This window comes from Scomber scombrus, chromosome 11 (genome assembly GCF_963691925.1).
Source record: "Scomber scombrus chromosome 11, fScoSco1.1, whole genome shotgun sequence".
Classification (NCBI taxonomy): Eukaryota; Metazoa; Chordata; class Actinopteri; order Scombriformes; family Scombridae; genus Scomber; species Scomber scombrus.
The window spans coordinates 29,260,528-29,287,832 of record NC_084980.1 but is presented as its reverse complement, the minus strand read 5'-3'; the positions used below and the strand labels follow the sequence as shown (position 1 = coordinate 29,287,832).

At 37.8% G+C, this 27,305-nt stretch overlaps 1 protein-coding gene and 1 pseudogene across 1 annotated transcript; one reads left to right on the top strand and one right to left on the bottom strand.

Annotated features, from left to right (window-relative positions):
• Positions 1-27,305, top strand: part of LOC133991108 (tripartite motif-containing protein 16-like) — a 445,082-nt pseudogene that overhangs the window by 3,062 nt on the left and 414,715 nt on the right.
• On the bottom strand, positions 169-27,213 carry LOC133990124 (NACHT, LRR and PYD domains-containing protein 14-like). The gene is made up of 11 exons (XM_062428300.1): positions 26,943-27,213; positions 24,179-25,539; positions 23,667-24,097; positions 23,283-23,456; positions 19,261-19,434; positions 18,413-18,586; positions 17,200-17,373; positions 16,466-16,636; positions 15,712-15,876; positions 8,106-8,176; positions 169-284 (listed from the first exon to the last, which is right to left on the bottom strand). Exons 1-11 carry the CDS (start codon positions 27,211-27,213, stop codon positions 169-171), a joined length of 3,282 nt encoding a protein of 1,093 aa, XP_062284284.1.

Genomic DNA, 27,305 nt, shown 5'->3' with positions numbered 1-27,305 from the left:
CTTCAGATGCTTCATGTCTACACTGAGCAGCACTGAGGAGTCTGATCAATTATTTCCCGCTTTAAAAAAACAACTTTGTCTGTCCTTTGAATCATCGGGCCCTCGCTCTCCTGAATTATAGATAGTTAAGCTCAGTGATTACAGCAGATTGCTATACAATTGCCTGCGTCAGTCAACCGGAGCGCTATTGACTGTCCTAGATTCACAAATTCTCCCTCGAGTGTCTCTCCTGGGACGGAGGGCGCTACTCGTCTCCGACTGCTTCTGTTTAAGAGGTTTATAGGCTGAGAAATGACAGAGATTCATAGAGAGTGGAAGTATTTCTGTCGCTTTTTAGGCTGCGCTGGGTCCTCAAATCTTAAATGGACGTTATTTTTGGTATGAAATTAACAAGGTTGCTGTGTTGTTTCCTGAGTGTCTGATAGAGACGGAGAGAGAGAGAGAGAGAGAGAGAGAGAGAGAGAGAGAGAGAGAGAGAGAGAGAGAGAGAGAGAGAGAGAGAGAGAAAGAGAGAAAGAGAGAGAGAGAGAGAGAGAGAGAGAGAGAAAGAGAGAGAGAGAGAAGGAGAAGTTTCAAATCTCTATACAGGAATGACATTTAACACAACGGAGAAACCTGAAATCTGCAGATGATTTTTAAGATTAAGAGTCTGAACTGAAAGAGACAACAATTGCAGTTTTTCATGTTTCACGTGAAGCGAATGGATTACAGATTTACACTATTTTATCTCTCATGCATCTTATCATCATACGCACCTCAAACTTGAGGCCTCAGGTTTACTCCGTATTCATTTCTATCAAACTGCACACAGAAAGCTGAAGGCAAGGTTATATTATTCTATCATAGGAGTGCTGAAAGACTGCAACTAACAATTTTTTTTCTTTAATTATTGATTGATTGTGTAGAAGATAGTGCTGATTATTATTCTCTAAACTCTGAGATAAGATTTTCATAATCAACCACAAAGGTGTTGAGTTTACTTTAATGGAGAACTGGGAAACGTTAGCAGATATTCACATTTGAGACGCTGCTACTGGAGAAGTTTTGTGTTTAAAAAGAATAATATCGTGTTTAGTGGGAGTCAACAGGGAAACAATGACAAATGGGGGCTGCAAATATGGTTAATAAAAAAAAGGAAGTGGTTATTGGTACAAAGTCCTCCCTGTTAATGGTTGATTTATTGTGGGTGCAGAATTATTACACATGCATATTAGTATTGATTATGCCGGATTACATGATCATTGTGTCAAAATGGAGGAATGTTTTTGACAGCAGATGATACACCAGTCCAACCATAGTTTAGGTTAAAATGGGGTTGAGGCCCAAAAATCATGTCAATCAAGTTTTTTTATTTCATTTTTCATCTTTAAAAAAAAAGTCGATCAGCTGGCAGATATCAAATCAAATACTCTTAACTTTGTATGATTAATTTTGTTGGGCAGTGATTGATTTAAATGATAATCATGATTATGTATGATTCGTACATAATTTATGCCTAGATTACATTAAAACATGTAAATAAAAAAGAAACAGCAGGAATGCAGAATTAGTCAATTCCTAATTAAAAGCTCAGTAAAAAAACATTGACATGAAATACTTTAGTTCTAAAGAGTTAATATTTAAATGTTAAAGCAGTCCAATCAAATGTGAAGGATTTATACATTGATCACATTACAGAAGCTAAAGATGCTCTAACTTCTATTTCACTCAGACTTTAAATCACATTTTTCAATTTGAAAGAAGATTAAGCAAACAACTATAGCACTAAAAAAAAAAAGCTCCTTAACGATTAGACAGAAAAACACAGTATTGTATGAACAAGAGTGGGGAAAAAATCTTACATAGTGATAATTATCTAAAGTTTAGAAGTAAATGGGCTTGGATGTTAATTAATTAATTAAAGTTAATTTACTAAAAACAGATACAATATTAAAACAGTTAATTATTTACATATTTATGTTTTTATGTAACAGTTACAACGATCTCCTGAAGCTCTCTCAGTAGTTTTCTCCCAATTACTGCGGTCAAAGTCATTTTAGTAACTTAAAACTGCATTCTATCAAAAGGCCACCAGGGGGCGACCGTTTTGGTGTCAAAAGGACTTCCGTCTCTATACAAGTCAATGGAGAATTCACCAACTTCTCACTTGATTTCTAACCTCAGTAAACGTTTTCAAAATGTGTTTATGGTCTCAATCGCTAGTTTAAAGCCTTCTTCAATGCAGTATGATGTTCATTTGGGACATTTTGGCCTCTCTGATTTTATATGTGACGATAAAGCAGGGTATGCATTAGGGCGTGGCTACGTCGTGATTGACAGGTTGATTGGTTCACAGGTTCAGGAGGGCGGAGAGATAGACTGCAGGAAATAGCCGTGAACTTGTTTCAAACGGACAGTTTTCTCCGGAGTTTTGTGGTTATAGTCGTAACAGCTAATTTGGTTAGCATCACCAGGTTGCCGGTGTAGACTGTGGTACATACAGCCCTCACAACCTCCCCCGCTCCGTCCTCTTGCTCCTCCTGATGCCCATATAAGTAGAATCCGTGTTTTTATTTTTCCCGGCATGCACCTGAAATGTTCAAGATGGCGCTGCTCAGATCCGATACTATTGGCCTTCGAGCAGCAGTCCACAAACCAATGGGTGACGTCACGGATGTTACGTCCATTTCTTATATGCAGTCTATGCTTTTTACACAAGCAAGTGTTGTTGTTGTTCTTTTTTACTTTATTATATACAAAAAACAAGTCATTCAAATTCATTAAATAAAAAAGGGAGAAAGAAAAAATAAAGGCATAAGTGACAGACTTCTTTGAGTAGATTTTAGTCACAATTATCCTTCATATCAATCATTACCAAACAGAATTAATAACATAAGGTTAAGAATAATTGATTTGATAGCTGCAAGGTGATTGAAATTACTACTATCATATAAAACATGCTGCATCATCCGTCCTCACTCTACAAAACTGTAAAAAAAAAACCTCCAGTCCTGAAACCATCAAAGGTGAACTCCTCCTCACACACACACACACACACACACACACACACACACACACACACACACACACGCATCCCTCCTCCTGCTAATCTCAGCGTGGGATTCGGTGCGTTGGGACTGTGTACGTTTCAAAGGGAGTATATCATGAGCGAGAGCAATGCATGGATGGAGGATTGTAAAATGTGGAAATCAAACATTGATGAGGGAGCTGTTAATAATTCAGAGGCGGTATAGAGATCTGCTGGTGAGCAGGAGTTAAAAGAGCAACTGACATGAGGGTTTGTTCGACAGGAAGCAACGATTGAACCTGTATGTGTGAGTCTGTTTCTGTGTGTAACAGGAGGATTCATAGTTTTATATATGAATTACATTTCATATTTATTTACAATCAAACTGATTTTCTTTTCTGTTTTTCAAAAGCTGTCTTATTAGCTGCAGCAACAAACAACTGCACACTTAAATCTGCACATTCATTTTTTTTTGGTTTGTATTTATTCTTCTATTGTTTTGGGTTTTTTTTAACTCCAAATTGTTGTAGTGTTACTGTCTGTGTTTTTAGTGATATTTAAATTACGTCTCCTTCAACTTTGCAAAGATATATCTTGCAGAAATGTTATGTTACAACTGACAATAAACAGATTTGATTTGATTTGAAAACTGTTTTTGGACATCTAAATATTATTTGAACGTCTAATATTTATGCTGTCCAGGAAGTGCAAAACAACCATACAAAATGTGAAGCACTTTTACAAAGTTTGAGACAAATTTACATTAGCAAAACACTTTTAACAGTCCTGAAACAAATTAACAAAAGACACAAACAGAAAGGGAAAGTACCAAATACCAGACGTGACATGGAAGTGATAAAATGAGCGATGACAGTCTGTACCAGTATACCAGTATGTTTACTCAGCTGTTTAATAAACCATAAACACATATAATATTTGTGTATTAACTAAGCTAGCTGCTACTGTCATGCTAAGTAGCGCTGAACGGAGTTTTCTTCTTCTCTCAACACTCTCACAACTAATGTCTTACTGACTCTACAGCACCATCTGGTGGCGGAATTTATACAACGCTTAACTCATGAATGAACCAACTGCAACGCAAATTAAACCATTAAATGAACTAAATTACTTACAGAAAAACCCAACAACTTTATAGGAGGAGCACAGTTTATGTGTTCAACATTAACTGTTGTCAGCAGCTCCAGGAGTTTATGAGAAATACATTTGTTTTGTTATGTAATGAATGTTTTCTTTTGCAGGGTTAAATAAAACCTACTGTGATCTCTGTCTTTACTTGTATGTTAATCAAAAAATTCAAAATGTGTATTTTTTGTGAGTAATTTAGTTAATTTAATGGTTTAATTTGCGTTGCAGTTGGTTCATTCATGAGTTAAGCGTTGTATAAATTCCGCCACCAGGTGGTGCTGTAGAGTCAGTAAGAAATGAGTTGTGAAAGTTTCGAGAGAAGAAGAAAATTAAGCGTTCAGTGTTGCATAGCATGACAGTAGCAGCTAGCTTAGTTCACACACAATATACTTATGTGTGTGTGGTTTATTAAACAGCTGAGTAAACATACTGGTGTGCTGGTACAGACTGTCATTGCTCATTTTATCACTTCTATGTCACGTCTGGTATTTGTTACTTTCCCTTTCTGTTTGTGTCACTTGGGATTTGTCAAAGTGTTTTGCGTCTTGTTAATTTGTTTTATAACATGTTAATTTGTTTAGGGACTGGTAAAAGTGTTTTGCTAATGTAATTTTGTTTTATGATATGTAAAAATGTTTTCCAAAATGTAAATATTATTTAATATCATATAAGATGGATGGTGGAAATGGGAAAAAATAGCAGTTTCATCAACCAAACCAACAAACAACAAACAATTGTGCATATGAGTAATACAAATACTACACATTGAGAAAATACCTTGTAAATTTGGGTTTTATTAGCTTAATTGACACATTTTAGCTGATGTGAGTTTTATTATTATTTGCCTTTTCAGACACTTCGGTATTATCAAGACAATAAACAGTTTAAAAACATTTAAAAACACTTTCTGTTGTTCTGACAGTATTTTACAGAATCCCCAGACTCTTCTTTAATACAGAACTTGCTGTTTATAACGTTGTATTTACAGAATAACCAACTTTACATGCTGATACTGAATATTATATATAGTGAACTCCAGAGGCTCTCGGTGCGTGAGGCAGGACTCTAAATGTTCAGAGTCAAATCTCAGCATCCGTCTGGAACTAAAAGGGTATCTTCACCCAGAGTTCATCCTCACAGTCCACCTAAAATACTTTTTAGATAGACTGTGATGGACTGTCATTTTGTCAGTGAGGGATTTCCATACAGAATCTGCCCTGAAAGAAAAAGTCTCCAGGATAAATATTAAATATGGTCACTATAAAGTTACTATTCTGAACAGGTGAGACTATCTAGCTCTGGAAATGTTAGGTATATAGTTTAGTACAGTACAGTATAGTATAGTACAGTACAGTACAGTACAGTACAGTATAGTATAGTACAGTACAGTATAGTGAACTGAGGGGCTGCATAAAGGACCTGTATGAAATAAATAAGGAGTTTTTAACTGGAAACCATGTTAAGATATTCCAGTAAAGACCCAGAATATAAATACAGAGCTGGAAATGTGCAGAATATATGTCTTTAAGTCCATATTTCACCTATGTTGACTCTCATTTCAAGCTGGATAAACTACTAATACTAATAGTGTCTTGTATGAATATCAGATAACTGCAAAACATTCATAAATGCTTTTTAAAAAATTGAGATATATACTGTATGACATAATGCTTACGTACTGTAGTGCCTGTTGTTCTTCTCTTTTTTTTCCTCGTTCAGTCCCTCAATCACAAACCTCATGTGAGACAGATTTCATGTGTTTTTTTCCCCTCTTTTTTTAATCATTTGCCCAGTTTGTCTCTTGTCTCTTTTGTCCTCACTGACCCATTTGAGTACTTTCAGGTACAGCAGCGACCCAGTGAGACTCGCTGATGGGGCTCCAGGGCTTGTTGCCTAGCAACAGGCAGCTTGTGTGGTGTGGCGGTGGTGGTTTTATGTAACAGTGGGTTTGATGGTTGAATGTAGGGCGCTCGGTCTCCGGGGGGGGGGGGGGGGGGGTGTGTTTGTGTTAGCGACCATGACCCCCCCCCCCCCACCCCCAAACACACACACACCCTCCAGCATCTCCGTGCATGAAGTGGATGGACAGTAAACAGAAAGGGCACCCAGTGTGAATAGCTGACAACAGAGTCCGTCTCTCTCTGGATATGAAACTGAGTGGCAGAAGTGATGAAGTGTCTGATCTTCATATCATAACAATAAAACTTCCTTTTCTCTACATGCAGTATTTGATCATGAATCATAATGTAATTAAATTCAGCCAAGAGTGTATTGTTATAACATTATAGTGACTATAATGTTCTGTTACCTCGACTGTTGCTGCTGCATCACATGGCTTATTATATGTACAATTCACATACATATTGAGTGGTACAATCATCAATATGTTTATCAATCAATCAATCAAATTTTATTTATATAGCACTTTTCATGTAGGGTAATGGTTCAAAGTGCTTCACAGTTAATTGACAAGCTGATAATGAGACAGAACAACTACGTAAAGAAGAAGAATAAAAACGAAAAAAGACTCTTTAAAGAATCTTTTAGGGGTCAATTGTGAATAATTTTTCATACAATCATCTTAACAGTCGGGCCACTTGTTGCACTTCCAAACATTTGACCCATCTTCTTTGATCCTTTCATTTAACCAGGTAAAAAGGTCATTTTCAGAGTGCCTTCATAGCTGAGTGGTTACAGCACATGCCACATACCTTTGGGACCTTTGTTGCATGTCATACCAATTTCTCTCTCTCTCTCTTCCTTGTTTCCTGTCAACCTCTCTGCCACCAACTGTCCAATAAAGGCAAAAAATCGCCCAAAATAGTATCAAAAAAGGTCATTTTCAACAGAGCACCTCAAACACTGTTAAAATAATAAATATAAACAACTGTCACACACTAACAAATGAAACAAGTGAATAAAATGTCCAGCTGTACATGCTGGAACAGGTGGGATTCTCCCATGAATGAAGCAGGAAGAAGCAGCGTGGGAACCAACATCTGTATAATACACACAGATATAGGAGAGAAAAACTAAACCAATGGCAAAGTCTGCAGACATACAATGATGGACACTTAGCAGCAGCATACAGAGTGATTTACAGGATAGCCACAGTAATAAAACATAAAGCACAATAGTATAAAACAGTATCCAACATCTTAGAACATCATCATTTAATAAAGGTAGAAAACAAGAGCTTTGTGTCAGAGCTGAAACTAAAAATCCTGATCAGGGCAAGAAAAGTGGAGAATATTAAAATCAAATTTAGCAAACAAAATAGTTTTATTGTTAATTTAGACTTTGATTTTTGGTTTCAAATCATTTTTATTCCCTTTCAATTCAATGGTGCTTATATATTGTGTTGTTTATTTCTCCATGTTGGTTTGTGTTAAGAAGAAAGAAATTAACATGCATTTAGTACATGCATGTGTGTGTGTGTGTGTGCGTGTGTGTGTGTGCGTGTGTGTGTGTGTGTGTGTGTGTGTGTGTGTGTGTGTGTGTGTATGTGTGTGCGTGTGTGTTCTTGTTAGCCTCGCGTATTGTTTTTCTGTGCATGTCTCTCCCTCCTCTCTCCGCCTGTCAGCCCAGATGGCGGTTGACTCTCTGTGGTCAACTGAGGAGCATCACCGGCGGGAAGGAGGCGGTTGCCATGGTGAAAGTGACGTCTAATTCATATTCAAACAGCTTCAGAAACTGCCAGTTTGACTTGAGGGGGTTTTAACTGGATTCAGATGCAGAAAGCAGCTCTGATCTGACCTGAACTGTCGTGCTGTTACTGTATTGATGTGCTTGAATTCAACGAAAGACGAAAAGCATCAGTTGTCTGAGTTGAATCTGCACTGAAAGCATGAAGAAAAGGTCCTCTTCATTATTATTACCTGTTGGTGTTAATGGAGGAGGCTGTTTTTTTTACTAGCTGTGAATAAATGCTCATCTCTTGACTTTTTTTTACTTGTCTGCTTCATTTGCTCTCGAGCTCTGTGGTAATAATCTGAGCTCAGCTGCGATGCCACTGGCTCTGTGCTGTGTGTGACACAGACAAGAGAAAACAGAAGATGTGCACTGGAGAAACTGCTTAACATTGTTTCATAATACAAGCATATACTGGCAGCATGATGAGGCTGTAATACTTCTTACACTCACATAAAACATGACGGTTGTTGTGAGGGCGGCGCCAAAAAAAGGACATGTTGTTTAATCCGAGAGAGTTTATCCTCTCAGTGTATCTTAGACCTACCTTGTCAAGTTCAATGCTGCTTTGGCTGAATCCAAATGTTCACTCTTCTACACTCTTGCAGATTTCAAAGAAACACGCCTGTAGGCCTGTCACGATATCTACTTCTGTTGGACGATATATTGTCTCAGAAATAATCACGATAAACTATATTATTGTCATTTGAAGATCATTTTATACCACTGATATAATGGTAATATACTAGCATAATAATGTAAAGGGGGGGTGCTACACTTGTATAAAAACACAGACTGCCATTATGGTTGGGGACAGAGTTATTTACCTTTAATTCTTCTGCAGTCTCCACTCAGGACGACACAGTGAGGAACGGAGGACACTACTCACTTAGCCAATGTGACATGAATAGCCTCTTAGCTGCTAATGTGAAGTGTGGCAATACTGAGGTCAAAGGTCATATCCATGTATAATATGATAAGTCCATATATAGACATGATGATGTCGATAATTACGATATTGTACGATAAGTCCATAATTCATAATTCATCCACAAAAGACCTCAAGCAGACTTTTTGTGACCTCCTGAGAGTCCAGTTTGGCTGCAGACATCCTCAAACGTGGCTCAGATAAGTACAAAAATTAATAAAAGAGGATGAAGAAAGTTTTTTTGATGTCAAGAAGTTTTACTGGGATTTACAGAATATGCATGAGCTTAATAATTTGGATTTTTGGTGGCATATAAAGGAGCAGCTTCTCACTACCTTCACAAACCTTAAAGAGAATACTTTGTCCTATTTGATCCAAAATGAAATCTTTTTGTTTATGAATGTTGGTCATTACGATAAATTGTAATGGACAGTTTTAGTTTATTTCTGACATATATTTGACATTTTGTACTCCAAACAATTAATCAGTCATTTGAGAAAGATCGCAGGTTAATGAAAATAATCATGAGCTGCATTGCTATTAAAAATACAGCAATTAGAGAACTAAAGATTTGAATACTCTTAATGAATCATTAGACAAGAATGAAAAAAACATTGAATAAAATCATCTTTGCTCATAAAACTGCTGCATCTTCAGAAACTGAGATGGTCTTCTGGGGATGTTTAAGCAGCCTGCGTTGAAAACAACCATCAGAGAAATGTATTTGGCAGCGTTATGTTTGTGGTCAGACGGGCCGAGGACCTCTGGGATCAGAACTGAGGCAGAAACATGAGGTGTTCGGCTTTGACGTCGACCTTTAACCCCCTGAGTCCAAAGCTGCCTGGATAATAAAAATCCATTTAAGCCTGTCCAGTTGTTGTGTTCGCCTTCTGCTCGTCACCTTGTGTTGTTATATTTTTATACGGAGCTGCTGGTTCAATACAGACTATGAATATAAAATATGTGTTCTGACTGACACTGATTGTGAATATGACTGACAGCATATGATTATTCAAATTACTCGAGGATGTTGAGAGTGGGACGAACAACCAGAACAGCAGTGCACTGAAAGAAATTCTCATATAGTATTTCTTCAAAATGTTTTTTCTCCACCAGTTGAATTTCAAGTGATAAAATATATTTTTCAATCTTTTTCATGTTTAATTGCTTGTTTTGTGTATTTTCTTTAACTTAAATTATTATAAATGTATTAATGAGTTAGTGAAACTGTTTTCTGTCGATGTGGTTTAGTTTGAATTTAAAGGGTTAAAATATGAAAATAAATGTATGAATAACTTGCACACACTTTTTTTTGTGGACCCAGCATCAAATTTCTGCTTTTAATCCATTTTTAAGGATTATGGTAAAAATGTCTAAGTGGTGTAACCATAAAAACTTTGTACCAAATAATTCAACTTGTTTAAAAACACAAAATTCTCAATAAAACACCATATCAACTAGTTTGGCATGATCTTACATTATAACTTTTATATTAAATAAAGGTAATGGAATACAATTGTTCTAAATATTACATTTAATTATTGCAGATTTGGTTTGTGTTCTTTTACTAACAAATCTGCTATCATTCTTTATTTTAATCAATTTCTTGCAGTTTTCATTTTTACTCAAAATGAGATATTCAGATGCAAATGTTGCCACACATGTCATCTAAAGTACTATCGATTGGCCTATTCTTGTAACAATCAACAAACCTAGGCACCCAGTGTCATCTGTGGTACAATCATTTGACGCTGCCTTTTGCCTCAACACACTAAACTTTCCTTGAACTTTCCTTCAAATGCATATGAGCTAACCTATATATAGATTCTTGAGCACACACATCTCTGTTATGTAGATAAACATTCCCCAGACTTCTCAACGCCTCTTTTGCACTAACATTCCTCTCCTTTGATGCTTCTTTTTGAGCATTAGTTTGCAACAATCCTATCTCTCTTTCTCCCTTCGACATGTAAGAAATGATATAAACGATGCATGGGTAAGCGCAAACAACATATTTGTCACTGACCCATATACAATAATATTTATACCTCAGTTTTATATTTGTTAATAACTTTATTTTTAAATATTTGTATACATTACAATTACAATTACACATCCCCAATTCTATTTCAAGTATATTCCACAAACAGATTACACATAAAACATAGAAATGTTAGTAAAAGTGTTACAGTATGATCTGGCTCAGGTGGCCACAACAAAATGGGAGACACATCATGATGAGTAGTTAAAGAAAATGCTTATTTAATCAAAAAGTAACTAAATTAAACTTATGCCAAATTAGGGAAAATTAAAGTCTGTGAATATCAGTGATATCAGTAATGTATGTGATGGACGAGTGAATGCAGATGTATGTGTGAGGGTATTGTAAGGTGCAGGAATCAAAAATAACTACAACCAAACATCATAACTGCAAACCAAGGACGAGACTTGGGAGAGGAAACAAAAGTGGAGAAGGTTAATAAACACACAGCTCCGACCTAGACTGGAACAGGAGTCACAGATATACTACAGGGCAACGGGCACAGGTGCCCTGCGTTACTGCAATCAACTCCTCACCTGCAACAGAGATGGAAATTAACCACGCCCACACAAACCCACAGGGGCATCACAACAAGATATAAAAGCAACAAATGGCAAAATAAAGACACATTTAAATACAATTAAAAGTCTTAGAAAATGTAAATTAAATGAAGCTAAAATAGAGTAGACAGGCAAAATGTGTCTTGCAGCATGATTGCACAAGTCAAAGCAAAGACTGGAAGGAATCAACAGCAGCAGAGTTTCTGGTGAGTTGAGGGTTCAGTCAGAGGCTAAACTGAATACAAACACACAGAAACTCCCTTCAGTTACCGGCTAACTTACGGCTAATGTACAATCATGTTATTTTGGCTTTTTTGCGGGCTAATTAACTGAAAAGGTCCATCTGTCAAAACAGGCAGCGCAGCTTTAAACTGTTACTGATATCAGCTGAAGAGATGACTGTGTGGTGAATCATAGCGCTGTGATGTCAATCAATGTACATTTCATCCTAACATCCATTTGGCTTACAGGCACAACACACACACACACATGCTGCACCCCCAACATGCCGACGGTAGCCATGGCAACTCCATTCTCCACATCTCTGCCTCCCCCCGTTGCTTCCTCCTCTTCCTCCTCCTCCTCCTCCTCCTTCACGTCTAACAGAAAATCCATACGAAGGGGAGGAGGGAAAGCAGAGAAACACGATCAATTTGTCCTGGAAACACACAGCGTTTGTGTTTGTCACCACCGTCGTCGTGGTGACCGGATGCTGAGAGTCGTTCAAACTGGTTGATTCGTTGATTTATTCCTCAGTGGTGTCTTCATTTTAAGGAAAGGAAAATGAGAGGGAATTTAAAGCTGTAATATTCAACTTTTTCCACATTAAAGTGATGAAAATAAAATAAAATAAAATATATGGGATATTACTAGTCTGTGAAATTAAAGTGGAAAGTCTTGTTTGTCTGGTACAGTATTTCCTGTGTGCGTGACCTGCAGCTAAAAAATAAATCAAATGGTAACACAGTGGAGACTTGACAGTTTCCATCGACTCCAACAATCATATAAAGCAACGTGAGTTAGTGCTGTCGGAGCTGATGAATGCATCATAAACCCAAAGTAAAAACAAGAGGCTGGTGAAGTCACTGGAAGATTTAAATCTATATATTAATGCATATAAATACAGATTAGTATCCAAGACAGTTTTCACCTGTGTTGAATAATGATGGACGAGGCCAGGTCTGATGTCACTGGTCGGTTTGGTTTGAAGCTCAGAGTTGCAGCTTATCCAGTGTGGATTGTTGCCTCTGGACTGATTAATTTATTGATTTGTTTGTTTGTTTTTTGAGTGACCTGCACCTTTTCTGGTGACCAGCACATATGGACTCACAACTGTAGACAATAACCAGGATGGCCACATAATAAATTATAATATAAGGTTGCATAAATTCAACAGGAGTGGATTTAACAACATTCAGTTTCATTAACAGATTAAAAAAACAACTCCACATATCAGCTTCAGATGCCCACTGTGGCCATTCTGTGGTTGTAATATTTGCAATGATTGTATTTGTGTGTGTGTGTATGTGTGTGTGTGTGTGTTTTATTCCGACTGTCTCATACAAATGTCCTCTTCTTCTTTACTTCAGCTTTATGATCTTTATTCCCTCAGAGTTCTGTGTGGTTTTAAAACAGTTTGATAAGGTTTAGTTTAGTGTCACTTGTGATTTTTGACCGACGCTCATTAATCTAAATTAGTGTTGAATGTGACGTTATTGAACAATGCAACAGGTGAAACTGGATATTTTTATTATAAAACCTTCAAGAAATGTATTCAAAATGACAGAAAATGATTCATGTGCAGCACAAATTACAGCAAAATTGAGAAAAACCTGAGCTGCTAAACAGTTTTTATTGACCAAATAAACAGTGAATTGGCAGCAACAGTCTGTTTGTTCCCTGCAATTATTTACTGATACAGCTGGAGGTGTTCTGATGTTCAATCAGGGTTCAGGACAAACATACTTTCCATCTGATTGCGGTAAAGCTGCTCTCTGGTATTTTTGAGATCTGATTGTTAAAAGATGCACTTCAAAGTTTCCCTCAAGGCAAACAAAGGTCATGTCTGACATATCTGTTAAATGCATTTCTTTCCTCATAAAACTTTAGCATGTAGAGTAAGCAACAATGTTCCTGAAGCCACAGAAGTGTTTTCAGGCTGACTGCAAGACAGTGACTGGGTGTCTGCTCCCATCTAGTGGAGATGTTTAACCATTACAGAAGGTTTGTGAGGCCTCCTTATGTGATGTTCCCCTGTTTATGTGAGTCTGTGACAAGAAAACCTGCCCATTTTTTTATTAAGCCAGAAAAGATCATTTCAAGGCCAATTTTACACCAAAGCCTTGAGGAGACAAACTGGGGACTGCTTTGGTTCCATGAACAAATCCTACTGCAGTAAAAGTTCATAAATATTAAGAGCTCAATGTAAAAGTATTACAATAAAAGTACATAAGTATTAAGAGCTCAATGTAAAAGTATTACAATATAAGTACAAAAGTATTATGAGCTCAATGTAAAAGTATTAAGAGCTCAATGTAAAAGTATTACAGTAAAAGTAGATAAATATTATGAGTGATGTAGTTTAAAGTATTACAGTAAAAGTACTGCAGTATTAAGAGCTCAATGTAAAAGTATTATAGTAAAAGTACATAAATATTATGAGTGATGTAGTTAAAAGTATTTCAGTAAAAGTACTGCAGTATTATGAGCTTCATGTAGAGGGTTTGCAACGTGTACAAGATGCAGCACTATTACAGGCTGTGAAACCATGTTGCTGAATGAAGAGAATGTCGCCAGCTCAGTCAAATTATATGTTATCTTAATTAACATATAGGCTGCATTTATTTCTCAGACTTTCTTTTCAGATTGTAAATATAATCTTATTATGAATTTTGGCTTCATAGTTTTGTTACATAAACAAGTTACCTGCCTGGTTACCTGTCTATACACATAATATACCAAATGACCACTGTTTAATATTTCCAGCTGAGACTGTGAGAAAACTACAACACGTCATCATTATTTCTACTTTGCTGCTCTGACTGTGGTAAAACAGCGACGTCTCACTCTCTCCCGGCAGTAATCCTTCTCCTGCTGAAAGTCACAGTCAATTCTCTTCTGCTTCATTCATTAGTTTTAGTCCTCGTTAACTCTCAGTGTGATTCTGAGACGCTTGATAAATATGAGTCCAGGCTCACAGTCTGACTTATAACACCTGTATCTACATCAGACAGCTCATGTATAGCAAATCTGTAAAGTGCTGACTTAAGCAAAATCCAGAGATAACTGTTCAGTTTGTAGTCAGTTAAGAGACTTAAGTGAAGACGACAAAATCCAGATCCAGACTCCGGTCCAGATGGATCATCAGGATCCAGCTGATCCTCTCTCAACACTCCTGGATGTTCGCTCTCACTCTGACAGAGATCATGACCAGCTGATGAGAGAAGAAGAAAGAACAGAGGTGATAAATGAGTGTTTAGTGAGACTCACTTCATCAGCTGCCAGTCAGTGATGCAGCACATCCAGTATAAAGAGCAGCAGGGACTTCAGTCCTGTTCAGACCAGAAGTGGAACAGCTGTGCAGCATAGCTTGCTTCCTTTCAGCTCTCATGTTAACGTGTTGGAGTGAACACACTGAGCTCCAAGCTCACACACCTGCACACACTTTTACTATCAAGTGTGTTTCCTCTGCAGATTTCACTCAAGTCCACAGAGGAAATAAAGTGCTGAGAGTCATGAACACGTCATTACTGCAGAAACAGAGACATTCACTCATCAGTTTACTGATGGATTTACTGCTGATACATGTCAACTCTTATCAAAGTTTAAAGCTACAGAGTCTCTGTGGGATTTGAAGATGTTTCCTGCTGTTAAATCATCACATGCAGCTTGGTCACCACAATTGTACGTTTCTGCAAACCAAAGACATTATGAATCTCTACGTTTCAACACGCTGAATGTGAAGCGTCTCAACATTACAACATTATGTATCATATCAACGTTTGTAAAGTGACAGTTTGATGATGAGGCTGTCAGCTGTAATCCAGCTTTATTTCCTGCAGACATCAACACAACAACAACAGTCGTCTTCACATCAACTCAAACACATGATCACTACAAGCTTTTGGCTCATGTGATTGGCTGACTGTTCTCTCTCTCTCTGTCTTTCTGTCCAATCCTGAAGCCTGTCACCATTCTCCTCTCACATCTTCACTGAGGAAAGCAGCACTGAGAAGGTTGGAGGTTCACCAAGAAATACTGGATCTTTGCTTTGATACTGACTATGTTTAATACTAAACATGCTGAAACCAGCACAGACTGACTCCAACTGTCTACTGACCTCAGATACTTCAGTCTCTCCTTAAGATCAGAAAGCAGCTTCACGTCTGAATCCTTCAGGTTGTTGAAACACAGATCCAACTCTCTCAGATAGGAGGAGGGGTTGGACCTCAGTGCTGAGGCCAGAGAAGCACAGCTGATCCTTGACAAACCGCAGCTCCACAAACTGAATAAAGAATGAAATATGTAGATTAAAATTAATTTACAATCCAATCGGATGTGTTCAGGCTTTAAATGTGTAGTTCAACATAACTATGCCCTCATCAAAGAGCTTTTCTCTAAAATCAGTGTTTCATTTTTCAGTGTTTTATAATCTGTTCAGAGCTGCAGAAGGTTTAGAAAGGACAGGATGAAGCTTACAAACTGTCAGATACAAACAATGAAAAGGAGCTCTAATTAATATTAATGACAACATGCTGCTACTTCAATAAAGACGTATGACTTCACTTCCTAAACTCTGCAGCTCCATCCGTGACTCCATCTATACAAACTCAAACCAAAAAGACGTAAACATTTAAAAAAAAAAAACTGACACTGCTGGAGGATGGTAATATTGATTTGTGTTGTTTTATTTGTGTACTTGTGTGATATAGGGATTGTTCAATGTGCTAAACCACTGAAGAAGAAAGTAGATTCTGCCCATTAAGATATTCAGTGTCGATCAGCATAACAGGAGCTTTATGTCTGCATTTTAGTGTCACCACAATTTTGACATCATATTCATTTCAACACAGAAATAAAAAATAGTGTCTGACCCCAGAAGCTCCAGTCTACAGTCTGGACTCTTCAGAAAATCACACAGCAGCTCCACATCTGAATCCTGCAGCTTGTTGACAACCAGATACAGCTCTCTCATGTGGGAGGGGTTAGATTTCAGAGCTGAGACCAGAGAAGCACAGCTGATCCCTGAACTGCAGCCACTCATTCTGAAAAAAGAATAAAATATGTAGATTAAAATCCATTTATAATACAATCAGATGTTTAGATTTTAAATGTGTATCTAAACATTACTATGTCCTCATCAATGAGCTTATTCCATCAGAAATCTGTGCTGGGTTTAAAAACAGTTTGATAACGTGTGTGTGTGTGTGTGTGTGTGTGTGTGTGTGTGTGTGTGTGTGTGTGTGTGTGTGTGTGTGTTCTGAAGGATCAATGATGAGACATTATTAATTAAAACACATTAAAGAATATAATAAAGACATTGTTTTCCTTCAACAATTAAACTTGAGCAGTTTCAAACAGATATTAGTTGAGAGGCTCTTCTGTATACAGATGTGACTCTTTACCAGACATTATAAACATTAATTTAGTTTAAGGACTAACAGTGGGCATTTTCTACAGTTTCTTTAAGAATCAGTCATCTTTTATAACTACAGAACAGTTACAGAAAATATAGGAAAAATATTAACTTCATGGATGTAAGTTATGTATGTATCGATTAGTTTCAGTTGTTACACATTAAGATCACCAATAGTAACAGTGAACTGACCTCAGAGTCTCCAGTCTACAGTGTGGACTCTTCAGAAAATCACACAGCAGCTGCATGTTTGAATCTTGCAGCTTGTTCAGACTCAGATCCAGCTGTCTCAGATGGGAGGGGTTGGCATTCAGAGCTGAGATCAGAGAAGCACAGCTGATCTCTGACAAACTGCAGCCACTCAACCTGAATAAAGAATAAATTATGTAGATTAGAATCCATTTATAATCCAATCAGATGTGTTCATCTAAAATAAAATGTGTAGTTCATTCAACATTACTATGTTCTCATGAATGAGCTTTTCTCTAAAGTGTGTGTATGTGTGTGTGTGTGTGTGTGTGTGTGTGTGTGTGTGTGTGTGTGTGTGTGTGTGTGTGTGTGTGTGTGTGTGTGTGTGTGTGTGTGTGTGTGTGTGTGTGTGTGTGTGCATCTGTGTCTGTGTGTTATCTGAAGGGTCACTGATCAGACATCATTCAATAAAACACATTAAATATAATTAGGGCTGTCAAAAATTGATTTTTCTTTAACCACGATTTAATTGCTGAATTTCAATAGTTAATCATGATTAATCTTATTTTTTATTGCAAGTTTAAAACTCTATTATTTTGAATTTCACAGCAGTTTTTAAGTCCATATTAATGTAACACAAAATCAAGGAAATTAAAGAAAGTCACAACAATCAGTGCAGACTATGCAAGAATATGACAGCAGCAGCAAGACCCCTACCATTCGAACACATGCAGTGCATTGTGCACAGTTTACAGAGGTCGACTGTAACAGCAGTCAGTGACAGAGTGACTCAGTGAGGAGCACAATTAACGTGATTAACAGAAATGAACGCGTTATGCTCTGCCCTTAATCACATCATGATTAAGGTGTTAACGCTGACAGCCCTAAATATAATAAAGCAATATTTCTCCTTCAACAAGTAAACTTGATCAGTTTCAAACAGATATTAGTTGAGAGGATCTTCTGTATACAGATGTGACTCTTTACCTAAAATTATGAATATTCATTTACTTTAACGTCTAACATTGAACATTCTCTACAGTTTATTTAAAAATCAGTCATCTTTTATAACTAAAGACTAAACTGTACAGTTAAATTCAGAAAATATAGAAGAAATTAACTTCATGGATGCAACTTATGTATATAGGCTACATAAATATGGTTCAATTGTTAAACATTAAGATCAACAATAGTAACAGACAGTCAGTGAACTGACATGAGAATCTTCAGTCTACAGTGTGGACTCTTCAGAACGTAAGACAGCAGCTCCACGTCTGCATCCTGCAGCTTGCTGTTACCCAGGTTCAGATGTCTCAGATGGGAGGGGTTGGACTTCAGAGCTGAGACCAGAGAAGCACAGCTGATCTCTGACAATCTGCAGTCAAACAATCTGAATAAAGAAAAAATTATGTAGATTAAAATCAATTTATAATCCAATAAGATGTGTTCAGGTTGTAATGTGTAGATAAACATTACTATGTCCTCATCAATTACCTTATATCTAAAATGAGCAGGGTGACTTTTTCATTGTGTTATTGTGGATCATTGTAATAACCACAACATTCAGACACATTAACATGTCAACACTGAGTCATAAAAATACTCTTAACACCTGTGTTGTGTGTGTGTGTGTGTGTGTGTGTGTGTGTGTGTGTGTGTGTGTGTGTGTGTGTGTGTGTGTGCGCGCGCGCGTGCATGTGTTCTGAAGGATCAATGACCACACATTATTCATTAAAACACATTAAAGAATATCATATAGACATTTTTCTCCTTCTTCAAGTAAATTTGATCAGTTTCAAACAGATATTAGTTCAGAGGATCTTCTGTATACAGATGTGACTCTTTACCAAAATTAGAAACAGTAATTTACTTTAGAAAATGTTCAGTTAGATATTAAAGTTTATTTAAGAATCAGTCATCTTTTATAACTACAGACTAAACTGTACAGTAAAATACTGAAAATATAGAAACAAATAACTTCATGGATGTAAGTTATTTATGTGCATACATTAGTTTCAGTTGTTAAACATTTAGATCAACAATAGTAACAGACAGTGAACTGACATCAGAGTCTCCAGTCTACAGCCTGGAGTCTTCTGAAAATCACACAGCATCTTCACGTCTGAATCCCTCAGTTTGTTGTAACTCAGATCCAGCTCTTTCAGATGGGAGGGGTTGGACTTCAGAGCTGAGATCAGAAAAGCACAGCTGGTCTCTGAAGAACTGCAGTCATCCAATCTGAATAAGGAATACATTATGTAGATTAAAATCCATTTATAATCCAATCAGATGTGTTTAGGTTTTAAATGTGTAGTTTAACATTACTATGTCTTCGCCGATGAGCTTTTCTCTAAAATGAGCAGAGTGACTTCGTCATTGTGTTATTGTGGATCATCATAATGTCCGCCTTGTACACACATCATCCAAATGTCACCACAACATTCAGACATATATTCATGTCAACACTGAGTCATAAAAATACTTTAAACACATGCATTGATCTGTGTGTGTGTGTGTGTGTGTGTGTGTGTGTGTGTGTGTGTGTGTGTGTGTGTGTTCTCAAGGATTACTGATCAAACAATATTCATTAAAACACATGAAAGAATATAATAAAGAAATATTCCTCCTTCAACAAATAAACTTGATCAGTTTCAAACAGATATTAGTTGAGATGATCTTTTGTATACAGATGTGACTCTATACCAAAAATGATAAACATTAATTTACTTTAACAACTAACAGTGGACATTTGCTACAGTATCTTTTAGAATCAGTCATCTTATATAACTACAGACTAAACTGTACAATACTGAAAATATAGAAAACATTAACTTCATGGATGCACTTTATGTATGTACATTAATAAAGTTTAGTTGTTCAACATAAAGATCAACAATATTAACAGATTGTGAACTGACATCAGAGTCTCCAGTCTACATTGTAGACTCTTCTTAAGATCAGACAGCAGCTTCACATCTGAATCCTGCAGCTTGTTTCCTCTCAAATCCAGATCTCTCAGATGGGAGGGGTTGGACTTCAGAGATGAGGCCAGAGAAGCACAGTGGATCTCTGACAAACAGCAGTAACACAATCTGAATAAAGAATAAAGTATGGAGATTAAAATCCATTTATAATCCAATCAGTTGTTCAGGTTTTAAAAGTGTAGTTCAACATCACTATGCCCACATCTATTAAATCAACTCTTCTTGCATTTAGTAGTTTAGTAGGTATGTGTAATTAAAACATGTTATTGGTGGCAGTAATCATTCCTCCTCTCCATTCTGACTGTGAAGTGGTGTCTTCCTAACACAGCTGCACTTTAGGAAATGAAGCTAGTATGAAGCTTTGACAGTCTGGTAGACTCACACTTGATATATCTGACTCAAAGTTTCAAAATATTTAGTAAAAAATCCCTTCTTTAAGTTTCATATCACAGCGTTTTAGGGCTGTATATTTAAAAAAGCAATATTGACCTTGGGGGGGGGGTTAATAAAAAAGGTCGCTAATCAAACAGAACAAAATTTGGATATTCTCTGACATTGAAAAGTCACAAATTTGCAAGAAAAAAAATCATAAATGTATGAGAAAAAACTCACATATTCTCTTTTATTGTAAAGTGTCTAATTTGTGAGAAAAATAACAAATTTACAAGAAAAATAACTTCAAAAGGTGTTTTATTCTGCCAAGTAGTCACATAGCCTCACTTTGCAACACTGGAGAGACGCTGCTTGTCTTGCATTATGCCTGCTGTGGAAATACTGATCAAATTGTACTTTTCAGTTGAGTTTAACAATGAGGAGATGCTTGTTATCAGAATCATCATATCATCCTAAGCATCCAGACCTTGAAGAGACATTGCAAGAAACTGAGTTTTGGAGAAAAAAAACATACAAATCTGGATGAGATGATAGCATTTGTTAACCAGGAGCTGCAATGGACCGGGCAGATGCAAGGCTATCGCTGGTTACATCTACGGGTAATTCAAATTATTCAAAATAATCAATCCTCAAGGTGTAGACCTTCCGAGAACAGAGGTGCCAGCAGTACAGCACCAAAGGACCCAATGCTCTTTGGACTATGGACTTGTACGAGGAGGAATCACACCAACTCTTTTGCCACGGTCGAGTTTTATTTATGGGCACAGTACAGGGAATCAACGCATTGAATCCTGGTGGGGAATTCTAAAAAAATAAAGCATTCAGTTCTGGATGAACTTGTTCAAATCCCTCTAAGACAATAGTCACTTCTCTGGAGACTTCCAGTCTGCTTCCTCAACCTTGTTTAGGTAACGCAATATGATAATATTAATATGAAAATCAATTTAACATGAAAATCAATTCAACACAAAAATAGTAGGCCTAAGTAAGAGAGAAAATCATTTGTCTACCGGGCCTAGCCTATAGGCAAATTCTGACACAGTACCTACTTTAATGGCCTGAGTGACAATAAAGTAATACCCAAGGTTACACGCCACCTAACTTGTAATAATGTCCTGACCTGCAGCATATTCTTTCAGAAAGAAATGGATGAAGTGGTGCGCACATGGACCACCCACAAGATCTGACACAGGCTGGGCCAAGACATGCATGGCAGTTGTCCAGTCCTCATGTATATGGTCCCACAGGTGCATGGTGCATAGGATGAACTGAAAACAGTTCTTCCACCTTGAGGAAGTGGCTGTGTGCGAGGATGTGTGCACACCCAAGAGTCAGTTCCCTTGTGACAACACAGACATCTGTGTACGACTAATGCAGGAGAATGGATGGGATGCTCCTACAGATGCTTTTAAAGCTGCAGAACTGTACACTTTGCTTAGAACAGTGATACTCCAAAATATCTAAGATGGGCTGTTGGCTATGGAGCATGGGGCATCTTCAGTAGTCCGCCACCATTGCCGCTTGAAGAGAGCCGGAACAGGGTATTTCTCCAGCTATCATGGTGTGCTGTTGCTTGCTGGCGTGTTAGATACTTCATTCTTGAGTGATGGTGACTGAAGAAGGAAAAAGGAATGCAGTTCCTGCCGTGGACAATTCTATAGACTAGGCACTACCCCGCCAAAAAGCCCCTGATAAGGGTTGTTGGAGATTGGTTCACATCGATGACGTCACCAGAGGACAACTGAAAGAGAACCTCTGACACCTCTTGCTAAATCAGTCACCTAAGAAAAGTTTTACCTGTACTCAAAACCAAGCAAAAACGAAGAAGCAGTGTCAATTTTGAGTTGTGTTTTATTCATAATATCTATGCTTTATTTGTGTTTACCTTTTGCCATTTGTGGTTACCATTAGGCCTATGCATCAGTGCATCACAGTGCAAAATATGTTTTATTGCATGAGAATGTGTTAATGTGAAAATGTGAGTCCAGGCTACAATTGTGTTCATTTTACACAATGTGATTTTGAAGTAGTTGGAAATCTTTTGTGGTCTCTAAGCATCACTTAAACTGAAAATGTTTTTTGGTGTGAGTTTTGGCTGGAATTCTCCTTTGAACAATGTATAAAGCATTGAAATTAAAATCTAAAAGTTCATAAAAGAAGTAGCTGTCCTGCTAAGACAAAAAAATAACAGTACAGATGTGGATAGAAAACCTAAATGTTTCAAATGGTAACTCCTTACAAATAACAGCTCTTCCAACTATTTTCAAAGTAAAACCAACTTCATTTCGATCTGATATGCACTGTGAGCTGTAAGACCTTATATAGACAGGTGTGTGCCTTTCCAAATCATGTCCAATTAATTTAACTCAATACAGCTGGACTCCAATGAAGGTGTAGAACCCTCTCAAAGATGATCAAAAGAAATGGATGGCACCTAATACACTGTCATATTTTCAATCCTTCCACTGCAACTCAGCAAGGAAACACTGAAGAAACACAAACACACTTACTTGATATCTGTAACTCAGACTGAAGCCTCATATTACTTTAAACTTTGGAGGTCATTTTTACACAGACCAAAACTGTTGATTTTTAATTCTTCAGATTTAAGCTCAAGCAAACCCTGAAAATATATGAACCAAACATCTGAAACTTCATTGAAGGATTTTAATTGAATACATTTACCAGAGCTACAGACAGTGAACTGACCTCAGAGTCTCCAGTTTACAGTTTGGACTCTCCAGTCCAGCACACAGAACCTTCACATCTGAATGAGACAGGGCATTGTAGCTCATGTCCAGCTCTCTCAGATGGGAGGGGTTGGCCTTCAGAGCTGAGGCCACAACTTCATGGTGAGTCTTGTAGAGATAACAACGAGAAAGTCTGTAATGACACATATATTACAACATATGATGTATGCCTATCTATACGAATACAATGTATTCTTGAAAAAGAAGATGAAGACGTAAAGTGAGCTTCCCCTGTTTAAAACACCAGCAGCCGCCACTGGACCCAATATAGTATTTGTATTTGAATAATTGAATAAACTACTAATCTACACTGCTTTATAATGTTAATCACATCTGGACTTACCGAGCCTTTCTGCAGTTCCTCACAGCTGGGATCAGTCTCTGTCGTCCCTCCCATGTTGTGTTGTACTTCTTCAGGTCCAAATCATCCAGAACCTCCTCTGACATCTGCAGCATGTAGGCCAGAGCTGAGCAGTGGATCACAGAGAGTTCCTTCTCTGATCTGTTCTCTGACTTCAGGAGATCTTGGATCTCCTGATGTACTGAGCAGTCGTTCATCTCCATCAGACAGTGGAAGATGTTGATGCTTCTGTCAGGAGAGATATCGTACATGTTTATCTCCATCAGGTTGTCGATGACTCTCTGGATGGTTTCTGGACTGTTGTCTGTCTGACCCAGCAGGCCTCCTAAGAGACTCTGGTTGGACTCCAGAGAGAGGCCATGAAGGAAGCGGACAAACAGGTCCAGGTGGCCATTTTTACTTGTGAGAGATTTCTGCATAGCTCCCATCAGGAAGTCATCCAGAGATGGGTAGGGTTTATTGTCTCTGTCATAATCACCATGCCCACCACTCACTCTGAAAAAAGCAGTAATCTTCTCAGGGAAAGATGTTTCACTGTGTTTATAGTGTCTTCCCAGGAAGTCATCCAGTACCTTTGTGTTCTTGTTGGTGTAACAGTGGTACATGTAGACTGCAGCCAGAAACTCCTGAACGGTCAGATGAACAAAGCAGTAGACTGTTTTCTTGAATCTCACATTCTCTTTTTTGAAGATCTGTGTACATAACACCGAGGCCTCTGTGACATCAAGACCATACTGTTCCAGGTCTTTTTGATAGAACATGATGTTTCCTTTCTCTAACTGTTCAAACGCCAGCCTCCCCAGCTTCAGAAGAAGTTTCCTGTCAGCCTTTGTCAGCACCTGTGGACTAATCGGATGTCCTCCAACATGCTTGAGCTTCTTCCTTTTTATCTGAACCAGCAGGAAGTGTGAGTACATGTCAGTCAGGGTCTTGGGCAGCTCTCCTATCTGGTCTGTAGTCAACATGTCTTCCAGACCTGTAACAGTGATCCAGCAGAAGACTGGGATGTGACACATGATGTGGAGGCTCCTGGATGTCTTGATGTGTGAGATGATTCTGCTGGACTTCTCTTCATCACTGAATCTCTTCCTGAAATACTCCTCCTTCTGGGCGTCAGTGAAGCCTCGTACTTCTGTTATCCTGTCGACACATTTCAGAGGGATCTGATTGGCTGCTGCAGGTCGGGATGTTATCCAGACAAGAGCCGAAGGAAGCATATTCCCCTCAATGAGGTTTGTCAGCAGCACGCTGACTGATGACTTCTGTGTGACATCAGTCACGACCTTCATGTTGTTGAAATTCAGTGAAAGTCTGCTTTCATCCAGGCCGTCAAAGATGTACAAAACTTTACAGGCAGCGAGCTTCTCTGCTGTGAACTTCTCTAATATTGGATGGAATTTATGGATCAGCATGAGCAGACTGTACTTCTTATCTTTGATCAAGTTCAGTTCCCTGAACGGAAACGGAACCACCAGACTGATATCTTGGTTTTTGAAGCCGTCTACCCAGTCCAGAGTGAACTTCCGCACTGTGAAGGTTTTTCCAATGCCAGCGACGCCGTTCATCAGAACAACTCTGATTATGTAATTGCTTTGGTTGGGTAAGGGTTTAAAGATGTCGTGGCACTTGATTGAAGTATCATGGAGGGTTTTCATCTTGGAATCTGTCTCAAGCTGCCACACCTCATGTTGGGTATTAACCTGATTACTCTTTCCCTCTGTAATGTAGACATCAGTGTAGATATCATTGAAGAGGGTTTCACCTCCGGGTTCATCACTTGGTTCAGTCACTTTTTGATGCGTTCTCCTCAGTTTGATCTTACATGTATCTAAACCCTTCTGCAGATCACCATCCACTGAAAGAGAAGAAAAATATAGATCTAAACAATTATCAGTGTTTACATGCACTTATGTAATCAGTTCACTCAGAGAAACCAGGTTACATGAGTAAACATGTAATGTTTTAAACATGGTTACTGTAAATCTGTGTACAATCAACAAATCAGTCATCAGATTTCTCCTCTACATTGACCTCATTCTTGAAGCATGCCTTTCTTATTTTATCAGTATTAATGATAGAAGACATGTATTAGTCCTGACTTGTTGTTCTGTTTTGCTCTGCATGTCTAAGTCAGAACTTTTCCTCACAACAAAAATGTGTCTGCATTTAACAACTGGTAAAATGTTAAGTGGTAGAAACCAACTTAGTTAGACTTCTGGATATTTGTATTTGTGCAAGTTTTAGTTGGACTTTAAATACAAAGAAAAATATATGTGTAATGATCTCCCCTTTGATTCAGCTGCTCCACTTTTTACAATCTACAATCTTTTGTTTAGTAAATATTATGTGTATAAATGACAGAGAAATTTGCATTTTTCAGGAGAAATTTACCTGGGGAAATAATAACACAATACATTTAATTTTCATTCATAGTGAAAGTCAAAGTTTCTCTGATCTACAACCCCGATAACAGTAACCAATAACAGTTCCTTTGTCGTGACCACCTATCAGAATTATGTCACTGCTACCTGACAAAAGTTCATTCATGTTTTCAACCAGTTGCACCCACAATCTCTCAATAATCCAAAGTCGACCCCCAAATAACCCATGCAATATGAAACCAGCCTCCATTGAGTACCATATGTGTCAGAGTGCCAGTGTCTGTTGATCAGTGAAGGTATCATGTGTATCTGTCACAATACTGTTGGCCCCCTGCAATGTGTTAAAAGGCCTATATTTACCTTAAATGTAGTACTTTAATGTAGTATCAGTTATCTTATTTTAAAGTAAATGTGCTGAGAAGAACTAAATGTATGTGTAACTGTCCAAAGACTACTGTTTGGGCAGTATGATGGTTCAGTGGTTAGGATTATTGTCTCACAACAAGAAAGTCCTTGGTTCAAACCCTGAATGTCCCAGGTCCTTTCTGTGTAGAGTGTCTGCTGGGTGTTCTGGTTTCCTCCCACCATCAAAAACATGTATGTTAGGGTTAATACTGCTGTCAGTGCCCCACTGGCAAAAAGAACTGGAGTTGTACCCTACAGTAGGTGCTGCTCTGTCGTTGCCTATTACTCCCCGTGTATAGGTTTGGTCAAATCAGATGCAAAGGATACATTTTGTGTCAATGTATAGAAGTGCTGAGAAATGACAGTAAAAAAATCCTAATATAAAATTATTAAAAATACATACAGACACAGGCTGTTGTGACGGATCTGCTGTCTGGATGTGATGTCATGTTTGTCTTTTCCTGTGACTGACATTCTGCTCCTGAGCCGATGTTTGACAACTTCTTCACCAGATCATTCCTTTTGATCTTCTTTAAAATGCTCTTCATTACCTCCACAGCTCCAGAAAATGCATATTTCTGCACCATCAGATCTACAGCATCCTGCCTCTTTGCCTTCTCCAGCTGGCTCTCTTTGATTGGTGGGATGTCGTCCACCTTTTCATACTTCAGGTACCACTTGAACTTCTCAAAATCATCATCGGTTAAATCTTCCAGAAGGTTAAGGAGGTCTGCCTCTGTCATCTTGGCTCTCTGGTTAAATCGGGGAACAGATAATAGAACAGTTTTGTTTCTGTCTATATGTCAGTAGAAACTCATTCTGTGTTTCTACTGGA